This window comes from Pseudorasbora parva, chromosome 13, assembly GCF_024679245.1.
Source record: "Pseudorasbora parva isolate DD20220531a chromosome 13, ASM2467924v1, whole genome shotgun sequence".
Lineage (NCBI taxonomy): Eukaryota > Metazoa > Chordata > Actinopteri > Cypriniformes > Gobionidae > Pseudorasbora > Pseudorasbora parva.
Genome location: NC_090184.1, coordinates 9667042 through 9687116, shown reverse-complemented (window position 1 = coordinate 9687116; position 20075 = coordinate 9667042). Strand labels below are relative to the sequence as shown.

The following is a 20075-nucleotide window of genomic DNA, read 5'->3' as shown; positions in this document are numbered from 1 at the left end:
CATTCATATAAAAAGCACACAGGTTTTTATTGCATATCAATTTCATGTATAAATTCTTCATAGCATTGGAAAGATTACATTTGGTATACATATCTATTCTACAGAATTAACATCAGAATCATGTATTTTCCATGAAATTGCTCTAAAGTACATCTTCAGTAATCACAAGCATCAAAAAAAGAACTTCAGAATTTCAGAATTTTCAGTATTATTCTACAATCCGTAAATTTTGTCATTATTTCTCTCCCACAAGCATATTGTTCAGTTCAATAACCATCTGCCCATAGTATTTAAGGCAGTAAACAGGACTTAAAGTCAAACCTACTAACCTAACCACATGTACAATAAGTGCATCTACAAATTCATATTTTTTTTCTTTTTTCTTTTTAATTTAAGATACACATTTCACAAATGGACACCATTATGACCTCTAAAACACAAGTCATGCACAATATTTTTTAATAAACATAACAGAAGCAATATACAACTCATATCCAAATGAAACAAGCACCATCTATTTTCAAACCCATGTTTAAAATGAACTTTCGGACATATCAATGTCATTTTTTTGAAATACTATACACTTTTTATTTTTATTTATTTAGATAAACCATGTTATCTATGGTTTTTGAAATGATACGTTTGTTTGCAATGTAACAGTGGGCCAAGGATATCTGTATTGTTCATTTTCTGACCATTTTTCATGATGATTTTAACAGTGTGGGTCAATTTCTTCACCTACAGCGCTTGCTAAGTACAGTAGTATGTGACATGCCTTCATACTCATCATTCCATTCCCTCCCTAGAAATCCTATGCATCACACAGGCTTTTTACTCAAGGATATATTGAGGAGATACAGTATGAAACAGGGTAAGAGTGCCACCTGGTAGTATATTCAATACAACACTGCTGCAAGTTTTTAAACAGAGCGTTCTCCATGTGATATGCCAGTCAAATCCATCGTATTTGGTTTGTATTCGAGGTGAAAACTGAACATTCCTAATGTTCAAAACCAACAAGCTCGTCTGGCAACGCTTGGATATTCTTTTGCTGTTTTATTCAAAAGCATCTGATAAAATTGCCTGTTTGACCCATGAGTTAAAGTGCTTGTTAAAACCAGCCTTGCTTTGAAACATTTCATTAAAATCAGTACTAAGATAAGAGCTCAGATGTAAAGGAAAGTATGTGTTAGGAGACAGGGGTGCGCTTTATTTAAGTGCCGATTCCAGAGAGTCTTTAACATCCAAAAAGAAGTGAGGAGAGGAAGTAAAGGTGAAATCCTGACCAAAAAGACATTCAATCAAGAGAAGTTTGACTCAACCTACATATTAAATCTACTCTACACATTCATGATATGCATTCAGCTGTTTACGATTCATTCGCTGGCTTCACAGTTCAGAGAAGTTGGATAAGGACTCATGTGTATTCATGGATTTGGGCATCTCTCAGAAATCACAATCCCAATGTAGCCCTCTCAATTGCAGTGTCTTTTTGGGGGGAGGTATTATTACGCATTTGAATTCAAATTTGATATGATATTTAGGACCAGGTGACAAACAAATGCGACACAGGAAACATGCAATTTGAACCCAGAGATACACTGTCGACCCATTTTTTTTTTTAGATGTTTAACTATGAGTGATAAAATGTGTAAAAATGTCAAAATATAATGCCCCTCTATTTGAGTTACCTGATATTTTAATTACTTTTTTTTTTTAATCACGCAGTGCCTACATTTCTAAATGGTTGAACAGATGCATCAAACAAAACTTCATGATTAGTATGTGCTCATAAAGGAAACACAGTCTTTTGTATTTCAGATTTTGGCAATTTTCTTTTCTACACAGAGCTTGAACAATTCTGAATTTCCATGATATTTCAGTAATTTCATTCCTTCAAAAGAGTGGGTAAAACATTTTTTTTCTTCATTTTTTTCATTAATAAAAAGAAAAAATCAAAATAAATAAAAGACAAACACTTGTAAGTAGCAACAACAGAGGGAAAAAAAGAAAAAAAAAACTACTAACAGTGGAGGCGACCACTTGAGCAAGAAATGATTGTCAAAGAAAAGGGGGTTATTTGGCACACAACACTCTCTGCTACCAACTGTTAACTTAGTTTGTACATCATACAACAATATTGTACAAATTTGGTCCTTCACTAAAGAATTATATTAACATTTAAGCACAGATGTGCTCAAAAAGAAACAATACTGTTTACCGAGGAACAAATGACATAGAGAAAAAAAAATTCAAGAAGAAGATTTTCCAATTGCCTCACTGGAGAATAATTTAAGTCTAAAAAACAAACTTTCAGTCGAGACTAAAGGCCTGTATACAGCTCAAATACTTACCATAACAACAATAATTACAATGATGATGATGCTATACACATGAACAACCGTGCTGCGTGATATATCATATGAAGTCGGCTGCTTTTATCTGTCGAGCAGCCGAAACAAAAATCACAAAGGCGACTTCCAGCATAGACTTTTTGAGCCAGTGGCTTGCAAACTGCGGTCAGACTTGGGGGAAAGTTAGCATGCTAGTTGCAGGCTAGACTTAAGTGCTTCTATTGCCATCGGAAATCAATGTTGATGTCTACACTAAGGATCTACTGTAAGACTTCGGCTGTGAGTTAATATAAAGGAAACCTTGGTACAGTGCTGTAGAAAATCAACTTGAGAATGGAATGCTGTATAGAAACGGTTAAAATCTCCAGGTGAAGAAACGCATCGACTACCCTGTCCACTCAACCCGGCCTGGGCTTCTCCGAGAACATGGTAAAAAGAAAAAAACCTTGAGAGCAGTCTCTGTGAAATGCATAAGTGAAAATGAGGTGGAGAGGTGATTTTAGAGTCATTCGAATGCATCGCCCCCCTCTTGATTCAGCTGCTGAGGAGAGAACATCACTATAGTGGCTAGTTGCAGACAGGAAAGATGCTGTATGGCTGGGATTCGATGATTCCGTTCTTGCTTTTATGCTGTGTAATAAAACTCTCCCATCTATGATTGGTTCCTGTGTCTGTTTCACTCAACAGTACGTTCTCTTCCTTACGCGCATAGTGGTGGTTCATCTACTGTGGCATTGCTGGTCTTCGTGTTGGTCTCTTCCCTCTCCTCCTTTCTCCCTCCATCTCTTCTGATCTCTCTTTTGTCTTGTTATCAGATGTTGTTGAGGGGGTGAAAGGAGCTCGTTTCCGACGGCCCTCCTCCCATGTTGAGCCAGGCGTCCAAGGAGTTCTGGGAGGACGAATGCAGATTGGCGTTCTCAGACAGAGAGAGCATCATTGCATAAGCCTGGATGAAGAAAACAAGGAAAGTTTCATCTTAGAACCAAAAAAACAAAAACAAAAAAACACATCGTCTTTTATCTATTGTCATTCCAAATCCACGTGCTGTTATTTTCAGCTGCTTATTGAATACTCAAATACGTATTTATCCATGGGGGGACAGCATGTGGGTTTGAAAACACTTTTTGGAAACATTATAATGCAACCTAAACTATAAACTATATAATATCAATTGGCTATAAAGCCTGTGAACATAATGAGGGATTACAGAAATTTTCCTGTCGATAAACAATATTAAAGGAAAACTATTAACTGAGATCACACATATAAGACATGTAACAACTCCACATGAAATGTTGAGACCAGAAGACAATTTAAAGTTAGATATTCAAGGCAATGATACAGAAAGCTAACAGTGTTAGTTATGTTAATGTCATTCAGTTAATATCTGTATCAATGTTGAACATTGAAAATATTTATAAAACAAAATAAAAATGACAATGATTAGGTAGTGCAAAAGTTGCATGTCCACTGGCAGAAAAAAAGGTGCAAAAATTGTATCTTTAGGGGTACAGCAGCTTGTAACTAGGGCAGTACCCTTAAAAGTACATCTTTGTACCTTTTTTACCCCTAAAAGGTTCACAGTAGTACCTTAAGGTACTTGCACCATTTAAGAGTTAAAAAAAGGTACAAATATATCATTTTAAGGGTACTTCCCTAGTGACAAGCTGTTGTACCGCTAAAGGTACAATTTGTACACATCTTCTAAGAGTGTAGTTTTATTATAACATGTTTTTCTGCATGGGCTGATTCCCAAACTTTTTTTTAGTGTATACAGGCACTGGTCTTGTAATTAGAATATCATCAAAACGTTGATTTATTTTACTAATTCCATTCAAAAAGTGAAACTTGTATATTATATTTTATTCATTACACACAGACTGATGTATTTTAAATGTTTTGTTTAATGTTTAAATTTGATGATTATAACTGACAACTAAGGAAATACCCAAATTCAGTATATCCCAAATATAGAATATTACTTAAGACCAATACAAAGAAAGGATTTTTAGAAGTCTTAGCCAACTGAAAATTATGAACATGAAAGTATGAGCATCTACAGCACTCAATAATTAGTTGGGGCTCCTTTTGCCTGAATTACTGCAGCAATGCGGCGTGGCATGGAGTCGATCAGTCTGTGGCACTGCTCAGGTGTTATGACAGCCCAGGTTGCTCTGATAGTGGCCTTCAGCTCTTCTGCATTGTCGGGTCTGGCATATCGCATCTTCCTCTTCACAATACCCCATAGATTTTCTATGGGGCTAAGGTCAGGCAAGTTTGCTGGCCAATTAAGAACAGGGATACCATGGTCCTTAAACCAGGCACTGGTTTCTTTGGCACTGTGCGCAGGTGCCAAGTCCTGTTGGAAAATGAAATCTGCATCTCCATAAAGTTGCTCAGCAGCAGGAGTGCTCTAAAACTTCTTGGTATACACTGCATTGACCTTGGAGCTCAGAAAACACAGTGGACTAACACCAGCAGATGACATGACACCCCAAACCATCACTGACTGTGGAAACTTTACACTGGACCTCAAGCAGCGTGGATTGTGTGCCTCTCCTCTCTTCCTCCAGACTCTGGGACCCTGATTTACAAAGTAAATGCAAAATTTACTTTCATCCGAGAACATAACTTTGGACCACTCAGCAGCAGTCCAGTCATTTTTGTCCTTAGCTCAGGCGAGACACTTATGCAACTGTCTGTTGTTCAAGAGCGGCTTGACACAAGGAAGGCGACAGCTGAAACCCATGTCTTGCACACATCTGTGCGTAGTGGTTCTTGAAGCACTGACTCCAGCTGCAGTCCACTCTTTGTGAATCTCCCCACATTTTTAATGGGTTTTGTTTCACAATCCTCTCCAGGGTGTGGTTATCTCTATTGATTTGACACTTTTTTTTTCTACCACATCTTTTCCTTCCCTTCACCCTTTTTATTAAAGTGCTTGAACACAGAGCTCTGTGAACAGCCAGCCTCTTTTACAATGACCTTTTGTGTCTTGCCCTCCTTGTGCAAGGTGTCAATAGTCGTCTTTTGGACAACTGTCAAGTCAGCAAGTCACAAGTCTTCCCCATGATTGTGTAGCTTACAAAACTAGACAGAGATCATTTAAAGGCCTTTTCAGGTATTTTGAGTTAATGAGCTGATTAGAGTGTGGCACCAGATGTCTTCAATATTGACATTTTTCTAATTTTCTGAGATACTGAATTTGGGATTTTCCTTAGTTGTCAGTTATAATTATCAAAATGAAAAGAAATAAACATTTGAAATATATCAGTCTTTGTGTAATGAATTAATATAATATACAAGTTTCACTTTTTGAATGGAATTAGTGAAATAAATCAATGATTTGATTATATTCTAATTATATGACCAGCACCTGTATTTACCTTCATTCATTTTCATTTTCCATTGGCTTTTCTGACAAAGTCCACCCTGGTTGGGGAACCCTGGAATAACTAAAAAGATCTGTGTCCATATTCATAAGATGTTCTTTAACTCTCTGTCCTTCTCTGGACATAATGAGAAGATAATATTGGCTCATGGCATAATAGAAGCTCTCTAGAGCAGGTACAGTCACATACCTGTGTTTTAGCCTGCCTGAAAAGTGTTTCTTTCAGCGCCTCCGACTCTACCGAGGTGCTAAAAATGTCTTTAATGTCATAGGGCTCCTCGCCAGCCTTATGGAATTCCAGGCCTTTGGGGAAACCAGCCAGAGGTTCCAGATCTAAAAGGCCTGCATCCTCCTCAATACACCTGTACCAGGAAGGGGAGGGGGAAAGGGCCAGGGGTGTGGAGAGGGGAGGGGACCCTCAGTTAGCCCAGAAATTGAAATCTAAAATATTGGAACTGGATGCATTTGAGGAGCATGCAGAGTGGATGAGATGGTGACGGGACATGAAAAGTATAGGTGGTCATCACACTAGCGGATGAAAGCACAAAACAAATGGACACTGCTTTGGTGTGAAGAACTCTCTCCATGCAGAATTAAACGAGATGCTGGGAAACACTGAATAAGTCTCCTTTGCTCTTGAATAAAATATGCCACAAAATATTGATCATTGAAACATGGCATTCCAACAGAAATACTGTTCGAGATGAGAACAGCGAAAGAGTAAACGGAAATGCTGCAGAACTGGACGCTCCGAATTCCATAATTTTATGGAATTGTATGGTTAAGTGTTAATGTTATACAGGCTATTTTCCGTCGTTTTGGCAAACCAAAGTTTCAATGATTAAACACACATTTAATTGCTGATTAGTTGTGTTAGTTATTGTTCGAGGACCGACAGACGATGATTCATCACAGTTGCAAACACTATGGGAAACAATGAACGTCTATTCATAAGGTATCGACAATTGTCGATGTGACACTCTGTTCCTCAATCCGGTGAGCTGCCTTGCTGTCTACATAGGCAACTCTCTTGTGCCTTTTAATACTAATACTATAACTTGAAACATTCAACATAGGGTATAATTTAGCTGGCTTCCTTTTTAAATGGGCGTTTTTCATTGTAAGTGCGTCTATGCAGCTCACTGGGTTTTGGAACAGAGCTATAGCATTGCAGGCCCATTGTTCTTTTGTTACAGTAATTTTTCATTCTGATCTTCTTAAATAAACACTCAACCAAAATTGAATCCTTCTTGTAGTATAAAAATGTAAATTTAGTGACATTCAAGATTTGTTTTTGAATGAAATCTCGTATAAGTACCAAGGCTGCATTTATTTGATCAAAGATAGAGTAAACAGAAGCATTGCGAGATATTATTACAATTTAAAATAATTTTTTTATTGTAATATATTTTAAAATGTAATTTATTTCTGTGATGTTCAGCATCACTAGCCACATGATCCTTCAGAAATCATTCAAATATGGTCAATTTTTCTCCTTAAGTCCTCAATCTTATCTTATCATTATCTATGTTAAAATATTTGCTGTTGCTTAATATTTTTGTGGAAAATGTTTATTAATTTTTTTCAAGATTTCAGTAGAAAATGTTCACTGAACATCATTTACTGTATTTGAAATTAAAACCTTTTATAACATATAAATGTTTTACTGTCACTTTTGATCAATTTAATGCGTCCTTGCTAAATAAAATGATTAATTTATTCTAATAAATAATATATATTACACTGCTTCACACTACTCTCCATTTAGTTAACATGAGATCAAAATCAATCTGTGCATTTACTACAAACAAACAAATATTAACAAAGAGTGTTCATTTAAGTGAGAGTGGCTCTACTGAAGCTTTTCTTAAATGAACAGACAGATGTGTTTTGCTGACCTGCGCGTGTGTTCGTAAGACATCGGGAGAGGGGTCGGTTCCTCGTCCTCGTCGTAAGTGCCCTGCACCATAGTGGCGGGAGAGGCCGTCTCGTCCTGTGACTTTTCTGTCAACGAGCCTTCCTCATCTTCCTCATCTCCCTCCATCTCCTCTTCCTCCTCCTCCAGTTTGGAGACAGCAGGAGTGTGACTCTGAGCATGATCTTCTTCTGTCAGCTCTGACCTGTAATGCCAAACAGTCCTTGTTTAGTTTTACATACGGCCATTTTCGTCGTCTTTTTGAGGCTTTGTATTCAACAGGCTGGTTTTACTACTGTACCTTTAACATGTCTACATGCAAACAAAATCTGTTTTTACTGGCTAAGGTCTTTGCAAACGAAATTAGTAAAATACCTATTTGAATACTTTGATTTTGAATACAAAATTTTTGTTGATATGCAAACAGGGGGAGTCATATGGCGCCACACAGAAAACAACAACAACAAAAATCTTTTTGTCATGAGTAAACATATAAGCTATAAATCTGAAACTTTTCAGATAATCAGAAGTTTTCTCCATGAAATGTCCCCTTTAAAATATTTGAACAGACATATTTTTGAGTGAAACTGTATCCCTAGCAGAAAGACTGCTCCTGGTTTATGTCTTTTTGTCTGCATTTCAGTGCTTATTTCTCATGTTCAAAGCTATCCTCTTGCTTTTTCCTATCCAGGTTTCTACCAACTTGGGAATTAAACTTAAAAAAACGTTTCAATTTCAACAAACACACACATATTACACATATATTACCTATCCCTGTAGGACTGAAGTGACACCAGATTTCTAATGTCAACTGGTGATGAGTTTTTATGTCTTCTGGAAATGACTGATGTCTAACGACACCTCCCCAAAATATCAGATAAAAAAATAAACTATTTTCACCCTGAGAGTCCACTGAGGTAATTCTCTCATCATAATGTGACTGCCAAATATCAGTGCTATGCTGGTCTCCGGGTTGCCATCCATCATTTTGGGTTGGACTGTAATTCCCCCTGCCTGGCCTGAGCTCGAAAACACAGATCCACGAATGACAAACACACAGGTTTTGCAATTAATGACAGACGTTTCTTACGAGCGTGGCAATGATGAATTGGCTAATTTCGGAGAGGCGAGACAGAGCGAACTAGACAGGTTAGGAGCAATCATCATGGTTTGTCTCATTGCCACCAAGTTCCAGAGAAAACGGTTGTTCTGTAAAGCAGCTATCAGCACCGTGTCGTTCCACTACCACTCTTTTTTTACAAACATTTCCGTTTATGATGTCATTGCGCATACCCCTCCAAAGTCGTTTTTACTTCAGCGCTCTGAAAAGAACTTCTATTAAAGCAGACGAATGTCGAGTGCACCGGGAAGGGGGTTGTAAGGTGGGTGGTTAAGCTATGTGAGGTGTAGACTTACCAAAAACTAAAAAAAAAAAAAAAAATAGGAACAAGAAGAACGGCTTGTTTCCCATTTTCCATCATGCTTAAATATCCCATAATCAAATTTGCCCTGGCCTGAGAGAAAGTCCATGCCACGTGGGAGACAGCAGAGGTCCTGCCACAGACCTGCGCTTTGTCTCTCAGTCTAAACATGTCAGAGCGCTGTTTGCGTTAGCTCCAAGGGAGGGGCGGGGGGGCTCCGTCAATGCAGCGCACAGATAAATGTCTCAGTCTGAGGGTCCCCCGATAAACCTGCAGCCCCCTACAGACTGACAGTCAGACTCAAACAGACCAGCCACACACACGTTGAAACACCATTAACCCGACTGCAGGTAAACCCCCATCATGCCTCTCTGCATATTGTGAAGAGAACAGATTGTGTCTTTTTTCATTCATGGGGGAAGTATGGAAGCTTGTTTCCGCCACTGAATAAAAAGTAAAAAAGCTATTTTTTTCTGACAATTTCAGATATACAGTTCACAATTCTTACTTTTTTTCTCGTAATTGTTAGTTTACATCCAGCAATTCAGACTTTTTTTCTCGTAATTGTGAGTTTACATCCCGCGGTTCTGACTTTTTTCTCGTAATTGCGAGTTTACATCCCGCAATTCAGACTTTTTTCTCGTAATTGCGAGTTTACATCCCGCAATTCAGACTTTTTTCTCGTAATCGCGAGTTTACATCCCGCAATTCAGACTTTTTTTCTCGTAATCGCGAGTTTACATCCCGCAATTCAGACTTTTTTTCTCGTAATTGCGAGTTTACATCCCGCAATTCAGACTTTTTTCTCGTAATTGCCAGTTTACGTTCAGCAATTCTGACTTTTTTTCTCGTAATTGCGAGTTTACATCCCGCAATTCAGACTTTTTTCTCGTAATTGCGAGTTTACATCCCGCAATTCACTTTTTTTCTCGTAATTGTGAGTTTACATCCCGCGGTTCTGACTTTTTTTTTTCTCGTAATTGCGAATTTACATCCTGCAATTCAGACTTTTTTCTTGTAATTGCGAGTTTACGTCCCGCAATTCAGACTTTTTTCTCGTAATTGCGAGTTTACGCCCCGCAATTCAAACTTTTTTCTCGTAATTGCGAGTTTATGTCCCGCAGTTCTGACTTTTTTCTCATAATTGCGAGTTTACATCCCCCAATTCAGACTTTTTTCTCGTAATTGCGAGTTTACATCCCGCAATTCAGACTTTTTTCTCGTAATTGCCAGTTTATGTTCAGCAATTCTGACTTTTTTTCTTGTAATGGCGAGTTTACGTCCCACAATTCGGACTTTTTTCTCGTAATTGCGAGTTTATGTCCCGCAATTCGAACTTTTTTCTTGTAATTGCGAGTTTACGTCCCGCAATTAGAATTTTCTTCTTGTAATTGCGAGTTTATGTCCCGCAATTCAAACTTTTTTCTTGTAATTGCGAGTTTACGTCCCGCAATTAGAACTTTTTTCTTGTAATTGCGAGTTTATGTCCCGCAATTCAAACTTGTTTCTTGTAATTGCGAGTTTACGTCCCGCAATTATGACTTTTTTCTCTTAATTGCGAGTTTACATCACAAAATTCTGGAAAAAAAAAATGCGATTTAGTACCTAAATTTCTCATTCATATCTTTTTACACCGTATGGAGCTCTTCATTAAGGTCTCTCCTAACATTCCATAGAAGTAAAAAAACAAAACAAGATAAGTTGTTGACACAGTAACTTAATTTGGCCATGATAGCTCAGACCAGTGTTCTCAGTTATGTCTCATTTGATTATCAGTTATATGATGAGACAGTTTTCCATTCAACTTGTATGGAGGGATAAAGCAAATATGTATCCTTTTGCTCAGTAAATTGAGTTCTCAGTTATGTCTCATTTGAGAGAGTGTTGAGAAAGCTTCTGAAACTCTAGAAGAGACTTCAGGAGAACAATCGGAAAAGCAGGAGACTACCAAATTCTTCATCTGGTCTTCTTCTAGTCTCAATGTTTACTAGGAGAAACAAATGAGATACTACATTTAGTATTATTTCCTACAGAGTAAAAAAGACAGAAGAATAAATTAAAAGCAGAATATTTTTCTTCCAAAATGAATGCAGACTGGCTGCACAAGAGTGACAGAAAACGAGAGAGAAACAGGCAAACGTCATGAAATAAGATGCATGAGCGCATAGGGGAATATTGCAGCTGCCTGTCCATTTGAAACGGGTGTTTCTGTGAGCCCGATTTGCAGGGAGACAAAACAGAGCACTTATTTGAATTACAGATATTAAAATGCCAGGCCTGCTTGTACGAGTCAGGACAGGACTATTGATCCCAGATGGCAGTGTGAGGTTTCAGTCCACAGCAGAGCTTTTAAGTGATGGGGTGGACGCATGGAGTGTGGAGGAACCGGCAAAACTGAGGAGGACTATTACACGTCTAAGAAAGAATTCATGTATTTGGCCATGTATCTGTTCGTACACATTTGTCTGCATGAATCAAACTCCACAGCACCTAAGCCCAAATCTGAAGCAACGTGAACCTGGCCACACACCGTCAGGCGTGCTGACGGTTCATGAATTTGGCAGTAATGAGCTTTTGTTTGGTGTTTTCATAAGGCGATGGAATGTGCTCCCTGATGTGTATCTGGCTGTGCTTAATGCAGAACAGAACTCAACAAGGTGAAATGACTCATTGAGATGTCCCGTCCCTCTGCCCACTGAAGTAAAAGTCTGTAATGGGTGCCACCACACACACACACACACACACACATGCTGGGCTGGTGAGAGTGAAGCAGGACCACAGTCCTTCGCTAGAGGGCAGACTGTAACTTCATGACCGAGCATGTCTGACCCTTTATATACAGCAGGTAATGCGGCAGTTTGTTGCCATAGTTTCAAAACATATTCTGTCCATGTGTGCGTTTGTGCATTCGTGCGAGCTCTTACCTTTTCTCTGAGGAGCTACAGGCTTGGTTCAGCTCACTATTGGAGATGAAGTTCCTAATCTCTGAGAAATACGAGTCCTCCTTCTCATCCAAAAGTGCATGATTGTCAGACTCAGAGTTCGGTGAGGAGATATTTGTTCCTAAATTCGAGAGGATCCCAGACTGCTGGCTCACTACAGTAAATAAGTAGATAAATAGATAGATTGATTACTTAACTCATTAAACAAGAAATACTGAGGGAAATATAAACATATGCATGTGCTCATGTCAGATACTTTTTACATTTACTAACTTATAGTTTATTTTTATTATTTGCACATTAGTTATACAGGTATTTTATCACTATTCATTAAAAAAGAAAATAATAATATGCTTTCAGGTAATCTTTAAAACGTTTTTTATCTCAACTGAAAAAGACTGTTAACATCGTAGATGTGCGTTCACAATAAAATGAAAATAATTAAAAATAAATATTCGCAAAAATAGAAGGAAGAAAGAATTGATTTTACCTGGAATATTCTCATGTTCATGTTTTTTTAAGTGGCGGTCCAGATTGGTCTGTTGACCGAAGCAGCGATTGCAAAGATGGCACTTGAAAGGCTTTTCCTTGTTGTGAATGTTACGAACATGTCTCTGGAGGTTGGAGGAGATGCTGAATGAACGGTCACAGTATTTACATCTGTGAAGGAAAGAAGGGGGAAAATAAAAAGATAAATCATGTGAGGTTTCTGCTAGACTAAAACCAATGATCAAAAGTTATCAGCATGCACACTGACACCATTTAAGGGATTTTTATCATTGTTTCCAACATATTTGTAGTTTCAGTCAAGTGTTGATTAGAAATATAGAACATTTTGTGGGAAATATTGCTTAACTAACTACCATTAAATATGTACAATGTTTGGTGACAATGACCCCACCAAGAGGCTGACAAAGGTAATGCGGACAGCTTTGCAGGTGTTGACCAGTGCTTTCTTCTCTCAGAATGCTCTTATTTCATTTGCACATGAAAACAAACTCTCCCTTGCAATATGTGATATGAGATATTCTCTGTGTGCTAGTGTCTCAGCAGTCACGGTTCGGCTTCCATCGCTGTGGCTTGCTTGTTTGCAATGCCAGATCAGCCAGAATAGGCAGGAGAACATCAGTTTAATGTGCTGATAAACAAACATCGCAGCGAGGCAGTGTCAGGAGTTCGCCGGACAGTGCCTCCTTTGTTGGGTGGCCGGCGTATAGCTCAGACTCCCGTGGTCGCTGCAAAGTTGACTTTCAGGCATAATTGCTTTGGGAAAATCGCTCGTCATCAAGTGCTCAGAATCAAGATGCAGGCCCCTTTTCATGTTCCAGTTTATTTGGCGAGCAAATGTGTGTGTGTGTGCTTCTGTACAAACTAATTTTCCAGACTTGGCACATCACGGTTCATAGAGAATGGTAAAATGCCAAGGCAAAGCCTTTTTTTAAGCCAGTCTTTTCTGCCCCCCATTTTGTTTATTTTCATTACTTGGTCCAGAGGGACTTTAAATTACTTCATCATCTCAGTTCTTTTTTTCTCTGTTACAAGGACTGTACATGAAGCGTTACAATCCGAATGGGGTCTTTCAATGGTCAGACCTAGTGGGCCAATTTCGCAACGTAGAGTAGCTGATAGCATCTACTGCAGGCAAATAACCTACTACAATGAAGCCTGAAGCCGGCCCGCTCTGATATTGGCCTGACTCTGCCTTTTTTGCTGAAAGTAAGATGGGGAGATGCTGATGATGTCTGCTATTTGTTAGGGTAAATTGTTTCTAAATGAGCTAATCAGGGGATTGTTGTGAAGGAGCCAAGCATGTAGCGCCCGTGTCCCACGGGAGGCTCTCTATCTCGCTGAGTGTGTTCACAGGGCTCTATGGTAGATTTGTAGAACTCAAAGAGGGGTCTGATTCCGCCTGACCTTTTTTGTACGCTAAGAAAAACTTGTGTGAAACTGATACACGTTACAGAACTTCCAAGTGCTTTCAAGTAGAATGCCAAAATAAATAAGTAAATAAAAATAAAAGAAACAAAAGAACTTTTGGAAGGAAACAATGCAGACGCCTACACTTTCTGAAGAAAAGCTGATCAGTTACCCTGTTGAGGTGTTGTGAGTGGTAGTTGCAAGATAGTTCTCTAGCTCCGTTAATGTCAATAGAAAAGTAATAATATATGTCAAGGCGTCACAAAATTTGAAGTAACATTAATGTCTGTTGCACACGCTGTGGGACGGGTTGAATGTCAAGTTTATAACTTAGAGTCAGGGTTTGTTGAAATCCCTAACTCTGAACAATGGTAAAAATCATGTTTAAGCACCACTATTAAGAGGTTTTCTTTTGTAAATGAATGCTTTTATTTGATTTTTCCTTTCAGAAGGTGGACTGTTAAGAAGCCTTTGGCAGTAAAAGTCTTTTTTCTTTTACATCTCAGTCCTGCCTAGGTCAAAATATCACTTAAAACTCTGAAAGCCCCCCGTCTCCAAAGTGCCCTCATAGAGGACTTTCCACAGCTGGTTAGAAGCCAAATCAATGATAATTAAGCTGTTCTATAAACAGAGCGTGGATGTCTCCAGGGTGCTATTACCAGCCAACATTGTCCAGAGCTTGCTTTACCTCCAAAACATCTGCACAGACAGAATCAATCTTCTTTCTTTTTTGATCACGCTGTCTCTCACATCTCATGTATTTTATTGTTTCTGTGATATTTCTTAGAATGAGCAATGCTTGTATTGCAACGCAATACGTCAGAACATAGGCTATCTCATGTGCTGATCACATAAGTCTGTGAGTTTTTGTGTCTGCTAGTATATGAGTCTCATAGACACATTTTGGTAACACTTTATTTTACAGTGTCATTGTTACATACAGTATGTTACATGTAGTTACTATAGCAATGACTGTAAAGTATGCATACTTACAAGCAACAAACCCTAAACCAAACCCAACTCTAATCCTAATCCTATATTAAGTACATGTGGTTACTTAATATTACTTAAAATAAAGTGTAACCCACATTTCAAATTCAGTTGTAAATGTGTGTTACACTTTTTTTTAATGTGTCTTAAAAAACTAATAATCAGCAACTGATTTGATATGCATTTTTCTGTGTATTATTGTGTCGTTAGCTTAGCAGCAAGCTAACACCAAACTATTGGGATAAATTGTGAAGTGAGTCTCCCTCACACAGGGGGTACAAAGCTTCAGCATTTCAATACTGCATTTGTGTGTGTGTGTGTGTGTGTGTGTGTGTGTGTGTGTGTGTGTGTGTGTGTGTGTGTGTGTGTGTGTGTGTGTGTGTGTGTGTGTGTGTGTGTGTGTGTGTGTAAGAGTGGCTTACCTGTAGGGTTGTTCTCCTGTGTGTGTTCGTAAGTGCCTTGTAAGATTAGCTGACCTGGGAAAGATTTTCCCACAGTACCTGCAAAGGATGGAAACTACACTTTGATACAGTCACCTTGCATTGTTACAACTCTTAAATTCAGAGAGTTCTAACTCATTGTTTGGGGACATTCAATGTAAATTTTGATGTCTAACAAAACAAAAACAGAACATTGGTATTTTTTTCTCTGTATACTCCATTTCTCTATTATGTGTGTATTATTAATGTGTATGTCTGAATATTATGATATGGTAGAAATGCTCTAAATACAACTGTGAAGTCAAAAGAATCCTTTAAGGATGTGTTTACTCTTGTTTCATGAGCGACGCTCACCTGCAGGTGTATCGCTCCTTGCCTTTGCGTAAGATAGCATCGGAGAGAGAAGGAGGCGGGGAGCGGAAGTTAAAAAGATGGTGTGAGGGGTGCTGGAGGGAATTGGTAGCATCCAGTTTCAGAGCACTAAAGCTTTCCAACTTCTCAGTCATGTTTTCCATCGCAGACACCTGAGGAGAGAACATGAGGCGAGTTCAGAGAGGAATACTCTATGTTTGATGCACAGCTCAGGGGCTCATTTAATCAGAAACTTCTCTCGAATTGATTTTGTGTGAGATTAGGGTCCATCTGGGACTCTTTTTTTTGTGTTTGTTTAGGGCAGATACAAGAAGAACAAAATAACAGTGGTGCGGAGGGTCTCTGACAGAGAGCCTGGAAGTTTGCATCATAACCAGACAGGATGGAAAACTGGAGGAAGTTATATATCAGAAGGTCGAGTCTTGATTGTGCTGTTCAAGAGTGACCTCCCTAACCTATGGCACGTTGGCAGCCACTCGAGCAGCCCCTCGGGAGCCCCCGGCTCCTACTTTGTTCCCAACAAATCTCTGAAAGAAGCGTCTGAATGAGCCATTCACCTCCGTGAGCGGTAACCATACAATGCAGTTTAAGATACCCCTCGCTGATAGTACTTCCCCTGTTGCAGAACAAAGGCTTCGCTATGTGGCTCTATGGCCAAAAACAGCTTACATCCTTCCTACTTTTGGAATATGGATAAACACTGAGACAGACAGTGTATTTCATTTTTGTATATATGTCATGGTATCACCTTGATTCTGTCAGTGTTTTACCACATATTGCTCTGAGACAAAAACATAGCAAACATAATACAAAATTTAAAAAAATGCAGTAACATGCATTAAGACAAACAGACAGATGATAGATAGACAGACAGACAGACAGACAGACAGACAGACAGACAGAGAGACAGACAGACAGACAGACAGACAGACAGACAGACAGACAGACAGACTGATATATAGATATAGATAGACTGATGATAGATAGATAGATAGATAGATAGATAGATAGATAGATAGATAGATAGATAGATAGATAGATAGATAGATAGATAGATAGATAGATAGATAGATAGATAGATAGATAGATAGATAGATAGATAGATAGATAGATAGATAGATAGATAGATAGATAGATCACCTGTATAAGTCAGAATAAATAGATTTGAATAAATAGGGGGCTGCTGAAAAGAGAGAAGGAAAGAGCGAGAGAAGGTTTGGATTTGGGGGGAGGTAGGTTAGCATTGATGAAGGCCAGATTTACAGGTCAGATAAGACAGTTCCCAACAAGAGAGGCCATTCTATTACACACAAACACAGGAAGTCCCTGATCGACATGCAGACATTATCTAGGCAGCCAGAGCAAGAAAGAAATGCTAGGAAGTTATTAGCGGTGGGGACTCAACGGAGAACTTCTCAGAGACAATGGTCTACTCCGAAAGTATGTGGCATAATTTGTTTCAATTCAAAAGGCCATTATTAATAATATTTTCATTATTGTTGTCACCGTTCAAAGGTGGGAAAGGTTTAAAATACTAGCACAAACAATGGGGGTTGTTTTTCTAAGCAAAAGATAAAGAATTTTGAATGCACAGCATGCCAGAACAGGCAATACCTCTTTTGAGATTATCTTCATGATGAAAAATAATCTAATGAAAATAAATACCATCAGAAGTTAGAACTTTTTTTTAAAACATCAAGGCTCCCCTTGAACCAAACAGACCTGAGGCGGAGGACACTGGGAATATGTTTTTGGCATCTCGGCATACTTCACTGTACTTGATTGCAATGAAGAGCAGGATCTTTACTGAGGTACAAGAGGTAATAAAGCAAATATATGTAAAAACATACCTGAGGATGGAAAAGTAGTGGTGCCGGCCTCAGGTACTTCTCCTTTAGAGCTCCTACTGGGTCTAATAGCTTCCTCTTCTCCACCCTGCTGGACAACAACACCAAGGGTTACGTACGAACGAAGGTTGATTGTAAACCTACTGGGTACCAATACTTGTTCCACAACTTGTCACATTTTAACATATCCCTAGCTACAGATTTGGATTGTCATTGTGTTGGGTCATACAATAAGGCCTACTCGGCTTGAAATACCTGTAGATGGGGTCCATGAAGAACGGCGAGGGCTTGGCGTAGTGGAGCGACGGCTGCTGCTGGGGAGGAGGTGGCTGAGGAAGGGATGCTTGCGGCTGAGGCATCTGGGGCTGATGCAAGTTCTGAGACTGAGTTAGTGTTGGGTGTTCATCTTTAGCTGCTTTGCAGTTCGCGCCATAGACGTGATTCTTGCGCTGTTCGTGTGTGCCACCGTTATGGTTGGCTCGGCTTCGACTGCCTATGCTAAGGTCCAGAGGCTGCTCCTCGCCAGGGGCCAGAAGGGTGTTGGATGGCAAGGCTGGCTTGCTGGGGGGCGGAGGGAGAGGTTTGACCTCTTTGGGTTTGGTGGTTAGGTCAAAGGGTGAGTCCGCACCAGTGGCTGTGGGTAATTTCTGTATGTGCTCACGAGGGGATTTAGGCTCAGGTTTGAAGAACATGCCAGGATTGAGTGCTCTGTCTGTGAATGGGTACAAGGAATGTGGGAAGTTGGGCAGAAACTGGAAAGGAAACATGGAATGATAGTTTAAGGAGGTCATCTTCTTATCCTGCAAGCCCATAAATCCTGGACCAAAATACTTTTCTGCAATGGAGGCAATGGCTTTAATGGAGTCAGTGGTGGCCCCGGAGGGTGGAAGTGCTTGCTCTTCTGGTGGTGGGAAAAAGGAATGCTGGGAGGAGAGGAAAGGACGCTCACAAGGGAGGTTCCCTGAACTGGAGACAGATACTGAACTGCTGCTTACTTCATCTTGCTTGCTCTCCTGCATCGGTTTCCTCCTGCTCTTCTCACGTTCGCTTTCTGCCTCACTTTCTAGGTCAGAGCCAGACACAGTGCCAGTGGTGGTGTCTAGATCTGTGCCACTAGATGTGTTAACATCTTCTAAGTCACTACCATCCGACATGTCATTCATCTTCACTTTATTCTTGTTGTCTGAGAATGACAAGTCCAGTTTGGACTCTCGGTTCTCCTCTGACAGGCTGCTGAGACCACTTCCTACATTGCCATTGCTGTTGTGCATGGATGTGACCACGGAAAGAGTAGAAGCATCAAGAGGAGGCAGCTTCCCATCTTGACTGTTGCTAAGTGGGCTCTTGAGCAGTGGACTAGGAGGTAACAATGGCGGTCTAGGATATAGTGATGGGGGAAAGATCCCTGGGAAGCCATGGGACATGGCTGAGAATGCAGGAGGTGCTGGGGAAAAGGGCAAACCTGCATGATGTGGCCTGGGTGAGAAGTAATCACCAAAGCCGAGTCCGTGGTTCAAGCCAGGATGAGACTTGGACTTGCCTAAAATGGGACTGGATGTCATTGGTATGCCCGGTGTGAATATGCCTCCGGGATTATAATGGTTCTTGCCCTCGCAAAAGCGCCGGTGCTTGTTGAGGGAGGAGGTAGTGCTGAACATTTGCCCACAGTCTTTACACTTGATCTGGGTGCGGCAGTCTGCATGCATCCGTTTGTGACGACACAGGTTAGAGAACTGGGTATACGATTTGTGACACACCTCACCTGGGAGAACACACATGACTGGTTAATTCTATTAACATACTGTTTTCATTTGGTGTTCATTCAATAGAAATGATAATCCGGCAGCTGATTAGATAAACCGATAAACTGTGCATGCTGTTCAACAATCACGTCAGAAGTAGCTAACTCTGCTCTGGGACAGCTACCATCTTGCAGACTTCAGCTCCAACCCTAATCAGACACTCACCTGGGACAGCCAAGTCAAGCTGTTCAAGATTACTTAAAGGCAGGTATGTTGGAGCAGAGCTGGAACTGAAGTGTCCAGGAAGGCCTACCTCCAGGAGCAGGGTTGGCTACCATAGTCTACATTGAACTCTACTCTGTTTTGAAGGTGAAATAAAAAAAAGGCTACACACGGTAATGTTATATGTTAAAAATATGATAAATTAGCATATTAATAACTTGTTGATGATATTATTTAGTAGAAGATCTACTTCAGCTCATTTTGTATACATACAAATACATGTACACTGGTACAGCATACATGCATTTGGACATGGACGGTAACACACATAACATTGTGAAGCCAAGCAAAAATAAGATGATGTTTTCTCAGTTTTGGTAAGACACGGCAGAGACATTTACCTCTAAACATTAAATCTGCATTGGCCATATACAAGCCTTAATGGGCCCTCAAAAGAAAATGCACAGTTACAAAAAAACAAAACAAAAGAAGAAGGGTAAAATGGAGTAATTAAGAGAGCGA

At 39.6% G+C, this 20075-nt stretch overlaps 1 protein-coding gene across 13 annotated transcripts in view; it reads right to left on the bottom strand.

Annotated features, from left to right (window-relative positions):
• Positions 1-21: 21 nt before the first annotated feature.
• prdm16 (PR domain containing 16) overlaps positions 22-20075 on the bottom strand; it is a 313157-nt gene continuing 293103 nt past the window's right edge. For 9 of the 13 annotated variants that reach the window (XM_067413114.1, XM_067413116.1, XM_067413123.1 and 6 more), the window contains 9 exons: positions 17845-19351; positions 17593-17680; positions 15725-15894; positions 15353-15430; positions 12514-12683; positions 12006-12177; positions 7644-7865; positions 5936-6107; positions 22-3300 (listed from right to left, as the gene is read on the bottom strand). In XM_067413114.1, the coding sequence (XP_067269215.1) occupies positions 3166-3300; positions 5936-6107; positions 7644-7865; positions 12006-12177; positions 12514-12683; positions 15353-15430; positions 15725-15894; positions 17593-17680; positions 17845-19351 (2714 nt within the window). In that variant the 3' untranslated portion in view covers positions 22-3165. Of the gene's footprint in view, positions 3301-5935; positions 6108-7643; positions 7866-12005; positions 12178-12513; positions 12684-15352; positions 15431-15724; positions 15895-17592; positions 17681-17844; positions 19370-20075 lie in introns of all 13 variants that reach the window. The other 4 variants (XM_067413121.1, XM_067413120.1, XM_067413127.1 and 1 more) reach the window with 4 other exon arrangements.